Here is an 8,870-nt window from a genome sequence, read left to right on the forward strand (position 1 = left end):
CTTCTGAAATATTACATCATGGATAGAATCCTAGAGATTATTGTTTATTTTTAAAATATATTTATTTTCTAATATCATGGGTCATTTTTCTATAGTTATTGTTCCCCTTAGGTGCGGCCCTCCCACCAATAATCCACCACAAACCACCACTAAGCTCCCCTGTGTCTCTCTTCCCTGTTCTGATCACTCCTACTTCTCCCTTACTGCAAGACATGGATCGATGATGATTAACCCACGGGCCCTGTCTTTTTCCTGGAATCATTTTCTTTTCCTAGCAAGGACCTGTGCTCCTGGACTGTAGCAGACCACACTGCTCTAAACCCCAGATGCAACTGTGAGGCAGGTAGCAAGGCAGAGTCATTCAGGAACCTCTTGTAGGGCAGGTGTGTGGAGTAGTTCTCTGGACCTTTTGATTGTGGAGCTTCCTGTGGTATAGGAGACTTCACTGTTTTGTCCAGGCCAGTGTGGTCTCTGGGTTCTGTGCCTCCTCATCCACACCGGTCATACCATCCATTCCAGTGACTGCCATGTAATGCTGCTTCTGAGTCTCTGGCATTGAGAACCCAGCTCCCTGCCAGTGTCAGTGGAGAAGTTCCCCCGTGGGGACAGACTCCAGTAGTTGGTTGGTCCAGCTCCTCTTATCTCCTTTCATGCTTTTCAGTCCTGCTCTGGGTCCCCAGTCACATCTCACATTTCATTGGTATTTAAGATATTCAGTGGTACATACCTATCATAACATTCCACTCAGAGAAATGCTGAATTCTGAGCATCAGCCTAGTTATACCTTCCTTGGGAAACTGACTTCAAACCTCAGCATAAGCCCAAAGGGAGTTCTCAGTTCAGACTTCCTGTTAATTTACATGTTTTGACAAAAAGAATGGAGGAATTATGCATTTGTGTTTTGAGGTTTTTTTCCATGATGATTCTGAAGGAACAATAACCATTGCGTCTTTCTCGTATAGTTCACACCTTCTATTCCCTTTTTTGAGGGCAGCATCAGGCCAGGAACTGTCCTCGCAGCTGGAACAGTTTGGCTGCTCCTTAAATGCTAAAACCAAACTCTTACCTAAACTCTTTCCTCAAAGCCCTCTCTATTTCCTCTAATGTCTGGCTAGCATTTCTTTTTCAGTCTGTCAGCAATACAGTGGGATTTCCATGAAAATATTTTTTTTTATTTTAAAAGAAAGTGAGTGGAAATGCTACCATAATTTTTGAAGATCGTAATGAGGCAGATGAAAATTTCTTGGAACCCATAGACATTTGAATACCTTGGCTAAAAACCACTGAATTATGAGCATGCAGGTCTCAAAGATGGAAATCTTGGAGCAGCCTGCCACCTTCAGGATAACTTCCTAACTAACTCCACCAGAGAAAACAGGATTTAGCCTCTATAAATTCCAAGGACCAACCCTAGCAAAAGTGTTTCATAATAATCAATGGTCAAAGCGATGTTCCTTGTAGTATTTTTGCTATGATTAGGTATTATATTTAATAATTACATTATTTTTCTTTAAATAAACTTGCTCTTTGCTTTTAAATAAACTTGCTCTTTGCTTTGATTTTTAAAAATTATTACTTTCATTTGACTATCTTACAGTTTCTTTCCTTTTCAACTGGAAACAACTAACTTCATTGCCCTAAGCAGTGCTGAGAACACTAAATACAAGTCCTGCAGCCATAGTATGAAAATATTTTAACTTTGGAAACCCTGCTGTTTCCTTATGGGTTCTTTTATTACAGGTTGCAATATTTCTAAGTAATCTTAAATAAAAACAGAAGCACAGGAGGGGGAAAGGAAAGCAAACCTGAAATTGATATGTTAGGTCCAATGAGTTCTGAGAGCTGGGTGTAAAGAATCATGGAAAGAATAGACGGTGGCTCAGAAATGCATTATGGAAAGGAACAGGAAAATAAGAGGCATTTAAATTGCAGCGTGAGAACAAATATCCATCAAGAATTAATACATTTTCATTCTTTTCCTTTAATAAAAGCAGGTAAGGGAAAATTTGGAAACTTCCTCGATCCTCGTGCAATCAGATCCATTTTTACTGTCTTCCTCTTTGGCTACACTGACCTGTGAAAACACTTCAAGGTCAATTTCAAAAAGACTTTCTCTATTCACCAAGCAACTCTGGAATCACGTGGGAAGATTGAACCAACGCCAGGCCTCACTCTGAACGAATTAAATCAGCCAGTCTGGGCTGGGCGAGGCAAGAAACTTTTAAAGTTCCCGCGTGACTCCAGGAATCTGCAGGGGTGAGAACCACCAGCGATCTGAGCTCTCGCCCGGTCGGGTTGAAAGCTCCGCAAACTACAAATTGCAGGCGGGGGAGCGAGGCTCCAATCTTTGACACACTCTGGGCGGAGACGCGGCGTGTGCCCTCCCGACCGCCAGGGGGCGAACTTGGCGCACTTAAAGACCTTTTTCCCGGCGCACGGCAGGGGTGACCCCGGACGTGCGCATGCTCCGTGCGTCCCGGAGGTCGTCCGTGCCGGTGCTTCCCCACGTGTGGCGTGAACCTGAGGGCATCATGTTGTGAGGAGATGGGAGCCTCGGTGACTCGTGCGATTCGGAATTTCAACCTGGAGAACCGGACGGAGCGGGAAATCAGCAAGATGAAGCCCTCTTCCGCCCCCAGGCACCCCTCAACCAAGAAGCTCCTCCAAGAGCAGATAAGCCGTGAGTGGGGCGAACTCGGGGTGCAGGCGACACCTCGCGCGGGGAGACCCCCTTTCAGTGGCCGGGGTGATCGCGGGCAGGTGGCGCCTCCGCGTCGGTGACATTGAGACTGTCCCCTCGCGCCCAAGGTGCAGCCGGCGGCTCCGCCTACTGAGTAGTCCCCGGGGGCGACCTGTGCCCGCCACCGACCCCGGGCTCGCCAGCTTTTGTCATTAAAGCCTAGAAATTTAATGTAAAGCCTAAATTTAGGCTTTAATGTCATTAAAACCTAGAAATTTAATGTGAGGAATCCAAATCCAAGGGGATAATGTGCAGCGGAGGTTTTCTCTAGTTGTCTTCATAGAACCGTAGACTCCCAGCCTGACCTCGTAGTTTGAATTATATTTAAAATTATTTCCGTACATTCCGAGTGATTGTTTATTAAGCAAAAAATTGTATCGTGTGTTAAGTGTTTCGGATCTGAGAGGAAATGCCGTTTTCTTTAACACTGTGACTGTTTTTTTTTTCTTCTCTAGACAATCCAGGAATTAAGGGAGAAATTGCTAGAAAAGATGACAGACTGCTGTCATTGCTAAAAGATGTGTATGTTGATTCCAAAGATCCTGTGGCTTCTATGCAGGTAATGTGTGTTTTAATTCAGTGAATAACTAATTTCATTCTTTGGGGCCCAAGAAAAATGGTCAAGACAAGTGTGCATAATTGCTGATATGTTTATAAAGGAGAAATATAGACACTGAGTATATGGAAGGGACCTATTTGAAGTAGGAAGATTAAGAATGAGTAAGGAATTGGCATTTAAACCCATCTAAATAATGAATTGAAGTTAAACCACGTGCGTTTTGGGCAGCAAGAAGATTCTGAGTAGGAATAACTTGATTATAGGAGGAGAAAGTGCCAGTGACCACTTCAAAGTTTTTTCTTTCTAAAATACTCTGGTTCTCTCTCCCTATATAAGCAATAGACTGCACAGATATAGTAATTCTTAATTTGCACTGGATAAGAGAAATAAAGGTTTGCATGTAATAGTAATTAACACCACATGCTCACAGAAAAAAGGTGGTGATTAATGTTGGTATCCTTTTTTTTTAATGTTAATGTTCTTGATGTTCTTGATGTTATTTATAGATAGGTATTGAATAGTATTATTTCTCTCCTGTTATATTAAAGCATGCATTTGAAAAAATGGCTCTTGGAGAGTGGGGAAAAAACCAAACAACTCATTGCTTTTTTAAGTATAAAATTCATATATATAGGTACAATACCTTAAGAGGTACACAGTGGCATTAACAATTTGGGGGAGGTATTAGGAAAAGACGCATGGGAGAGTGAAAATGAAAAAAAGTTGAAGAAGGGCTTCCCCGGTGGCACAGCGGTTGAGCTCTGGGTTGCGAGGCTGCCCGCAGCCTCTGCAGCGCAGGTTTGATCCCCGGCTGCTCCCTGGCCACTGGAGGAGGGTCCCACATGGCGCACAGAATTCTCCTGCCACCCGCTGCTCCCTTCAGCAGTGTACTTCGGTCCTACTGCCTGTTCTGCTCCCCGCTCTGGCTCTGGTGAATTCTCTCACCCTCCCGCACTTCTGACTGTACCCCAGTGCTTGTATAAAATAAATAAATAAATAAATAAAAATTTTAAAAAATCAAATATTTAAAAAAAAAAGAGAAAAAAGTTGAAGTAGCTGGCTTTTTTTTTTTTTTTTCCCCCTTTTGGGCAGGTCTTAATTTCCTTAATGTCTCCAAAACATCAGTAATCCTATACCTGTAATGACTAGTAGTTTCTCTATTTTTTGTCTGACTTTGTAACTTTTTATTGCTGTTCAAAATTCTGTCAGATTTTTTTTTGTCTATAGGAAGTCTGGACTCTTAACATAAAAAATAGTCTTCTGTATTTTCTTTTAGTATTTTTATGACTGTATATTTTGTCTTAAAATCTTTATTTGACCTTTAAGTATTTGGAGATCTTTGCAAATGGATGAACAATGTCTAAAATAATTAGTTGAATAACCCAATTCCTTTTCTACTGAGTTAATGCTAATACACACACATACAGGCCTGTATTTTTCTATTTTAATTAGTAGAGCTCTTAATGTGTCTTGATACTTGCTATGATCTTCTCTCTTTTGAAAAGCTTCTTGACTTTTCTCACACATTTTTCCCTAGCTGAAGTTGAGAATCAAATTGTTAGGTTCTTTTAGTAAGCCCTGTTTGAATTTTGAGTATAATTGATGTGGAATTTATGGGTTAGTTTAAGGACAGTTAACATCTATGTATTGTTGAGTCTTTGGGAGATGGAAATAAATACTGAGTCTTTGTTACTATGGGGTCTTTTCTTAGCCTAAATTTTTTGATTGATTGCAAATATATCAGAAAATAAGTGATTTTTATATGGCAGCTGTCCACATTACTAGATTATTTCTATTCATTTCTTAGCTGATTCTCATTTTTCAAAGATATTCTTATATCTGTATAAAATTGTAAATTTCTTCCTAGTGTTTACATTCTTTACAGGCATTGTTTATAGCAATATAAACATGTGTAGTGAAAATTGGTATTCTATCCTTTTCTATCTATTCTGTTATTTCCTTACATAAGATGCCTCAGATGATTCAGCAATAGTGATAACAAAATGATACTGGTTTCTGATAAAATCCTTTTTTTACATTTGGAACATTTTCTTATGTTTTTATCAAGAGAGGATGTTGAATTTTGTCAGATACTATTTCAGTGTCTTAATATTTTTAAAAGATTTATTTATGCATGCATGTAAGAACTGGGGTGTAGGCCAGAGGTGCAGGGGGTGAGAGGATTCACCAGAGGATTCATTCAGACAGAGTGGGGAGCAGAACAGGCAGATCTACTGAAATACACTGCTGAGGGGAACAGCGGGAGAGATAGGAGAGGTCTGCTGAGCCATGTGGGATAGCTCCCTGGCTGGGCATGGAACTCATGCTGTAGTGGCTGCTGATAGCTTGATAGTGCTGAAACTTTGTGACACCTGGGAGACCCTTCAATGTCTTAATATTAATTACAATATTTAATATTAATCAGAAGAGAAATATGAATAAAAGTGTGTATCAGATGGAAAGAAGGTTTTCATGGGAATAGAAAGATAAGGAAAGCTTTGAGTTTGGGGAGGTGAAGAAATTGGGAAAAGTGTTTCAGGTCAAAATTATGAAGATGGGAGATTATATGATGCCTTTGTAGATAGTTAGAGTTCGTACAGTTAGGGGAAAGTGCAAGGGACGACTTTGGAAGGAATAAGGTGAAATAGGGGACATTAGGGGCCAGATCATATAGGGGTGAGAGGATTCACCAAAGATAGAGTGGAGAGCAGAATAGGTGGATTTACTGAAATATACTGCTGAGGGGAGCAGTGGGTGAGACTGAAGAGGTCCACTGCACCAAATGTGAGTTAGCTGGGATCAAACTCAGGCCACATCAGTGATAGCTTGATAGTGCTGAGACATAACCCCTATGGCACCCGGGAGGCGCAAAAGAGACCGATTCAATAGTTACTGTAAGAAATATTGACTTAGACTATGCTGATATAGTGACTAATAGAGAAGTAAATGTGGTTGAAAGGGACTTAGGAGGAAGTTTCAACAGGATGTTGGCCTCAATTAGATGTAATGAGTGAGAGAAAGGGAAATATCAGGGATAATCTATAGTTTCTGGTAGATGGGAGTTGGGAAGTGTTGGTCATTAGGATCAAGAATATGCAGGTAGAAGTGGATTTTGAAGGGAAAAGGATGGGCTCAGTTTTAGAAATAGTGATTATTATAAGTATTTGTAGGTTGTCCAAGTAGAAATGCCCAGCAGTCATTTGGGAAGTTAGGTTCTGGAAGTCAAGAGAAAAGTCCAGGTTTGTGGTCAAATTTGAAAATCATTAACATGTAGGTAGTAATGGAAGTTCAGGGAGTGTTTGGGATTACTAAGGAGGAATGAATAGAGTGAGAAGATCTAGACCAAAACTTGGGGCATGCTAACACTTAAATAACAGCTGAGGGAAATATTTCACAAAGAAAAGTGAAGAAGGAACCACTGGAGAGACAGGTGAAAAATAGTAGTAAGCTGGCATGAAAACCAAGGGGAGGGCCTCCCCGGTGGCACGGTGTGTTGAGCACAGCGCTGTGAAGCTGTCTGCAGCCTCTGTGGTGCCAGTTCGATTCCCAGGGAGATTCCCACATGGCGCAGCAGATCTCTCCTATCTTTCCCGCTGCTCCCCTCAGCAGTGCTTTCAGTCTGTCTGCCTGTTCTGCTCCCCACTCTGTGGTGACTCCTCTTACCCTCCCACACGTCTGGCCTGTACCCCAGCTATTGTATAAATGAAAATAAATAAATAAATCTTTAAAAAAAAGAAAAAGAATACCAAGGCGAGGTAGTGTTCGGTTTATTAGAGGTGTCTACACAATTTGATGCTGTAATGAGTTCAGATAAAGCCTACAAAGGATCCTCTGGATTAAGCAATTTAGATGTCTTTAGAGATTGCAAATATTATCTTTTAAAACTTTACTTAAGGCCTCCCCTGGTAGCACAGGCGGTTGAGCGCAGCATTGTGAAGCTGCCAGCAGCCTCTGCAGCTTGGGTTCGATTTCCAGCCGGCCAGCAAGACTCCCACATGGTGCGGCAGAAGTCTCCTGTCACACCCACTGCTCCCCTCAGCAGTGTATTTCAGTCAGTCTGCCTATTCTGTTTCCCGTTCTGTCTCTGGTGAATCCTCTCACCCTCCCCATGCATTTGGCCTGTACTCCGGTTCTTGAATGCATGGATAAATAAATCTTTTAAAAAAAAAAAAAACAAAAACTTTGCTTTAAAGCTTAAAAAGAAGGAAACTGATTATAAGGAAAGTGTTGGTTTTGAGTTTGGTGCATGTTTTCAAAAAGTTAGAAATGACGTTTTTATATTTTGACCAAAATTTAACATTGGTTAGGGTATACATTTGAAAGGAAAAGAATAATTGACACAGCTTGGTAAAGGAATAAAATACAGAGCACAAATGCAAAGAATAATCTTGGATGGGAAAGACAGATGAAAGAATGGGTGTGTATAAGTTATTTCATTTATATTTGGGGGGATAGCAGGCATTAATTTATTTTTATTGAAGAGAGAAGCTCATTAGCAATATTTTAATTCCTTCAAGGTGTTTGGGGACCTGGAATATGAAATACAAAACTAGGAAACAGAATGTAGGTTATCCAGTAAACTTTTAGGGTAGCAGTAGAATTCCACTGTTCTAAAGCAGTATTTAATCAATTAGTTATTTTTCTTTTAATGTGCTTGAAATAATGTGAGTGGGTGGTGTGTATTTCATTACTTTTTAGAACTATCTTTAGAACTATCTTTTTAGAACTATCTAAATTTCTTAATGATTGAACTATATGAAATGGTGAATTGGCAAAAGTGTCATTAAGCTGACTTATTACAATGAGAAAATGTAGTTTGAAGAAGCTGTTTTGGAATTATTTGAAGAACAATAGTGCAAGAAGTATGAAAATACATGTCAAATATTTTCTCTCTCATTTTGAAACCCTTTTTTCTTTTGGTACTAGGTAAAAGATGCTGTAACACCTCAACAACCGAAAGAGTTCAGATTGCCAAAAGGCCATCACTTTGACATGATGAATATTAAGAACATTCCTAAAGGCAAAATTTCCATTGTGGAAGCATTGACACTTCTTAATAATCATAAACTTCATCCAGAAACTTGGACTGCTGAGAAAATAGCAGAAGAATACCATCTAGAACAAAAAGATGTAAATTCTCTTCTCAAATACTTTGTTACTTTTGAAGTCAAGATTTTCCCTCCTAAAGACAAAAAAGCAGTACAATCAAAGTGAAGAAAATAATGAAATTATTTTCCTGTGTGTAGTCCTCATCCCTGCCCTGTTTTATGTTCTCATTTTTAGCATATTAAATTATAAAAATTACCAGCTGTTCAAATCTTCTGCCTTGTGGGAGCATGCTGTTTATTGGGCTCTGCTGATTTCTCAGGGTTGCTGATAGAATTTATTTTATTTTATTTTATTTTATTTTATTTTATTTTATTTTATACTTTAATTTGGTTTAGGTACATATTTATAGGTGGTATCAGCATAACTAAATATATGTACCTATTATAAATAGAGACATTAATGTATTATTTCAGGCACATCTTATCATCAGCTTTTAAATTGGTCATGTGAATCCCTCATTTA

The 8,870-nt window shown here is 39.6% G+C and overlaps 1 protein-coding gene across 1 annotated transcript; it reads left to right on the top strand.

Moving 5' to 3' along the window:
* Positions 1-2,462: 2,462 nt before the first annotated feature.
* Positions 2,463-8,513, top strand: NDUFAF4 (NADH:ubiquinone oxidoreductase complex assembly factor 4; the record flags this gene model as incomplete). Its single annotated transcript, XM_084227902.1, has 3 exons — positions 2,463-2,680; positions 3,196-3,299; positions 8,226-8,513. Exons 1-3 carry the CDS (start codon positions 2,545-2,547, stop codon positions 8,511-8,513), a joined length of 528 nt encoding a protein of 175 aa, XP_084084028.1. The 5' UTR covers positions 2,463-2,544.
* Positions 8,514-8,870: the final 357 nt, after the last annotated feature.

The sequence above is a fragment of the Talpa europaea genome (assembly GCF_964194135.1).
Source record: "Talpa europaea genome assembly, chromosome: 2".
Classification (NCBI taxonomy): Eukaryota; Metazoa; Chordata; class Mammalia; order Eulipotyphla; family Talpidae; genus Talpa; species Talpa europaea.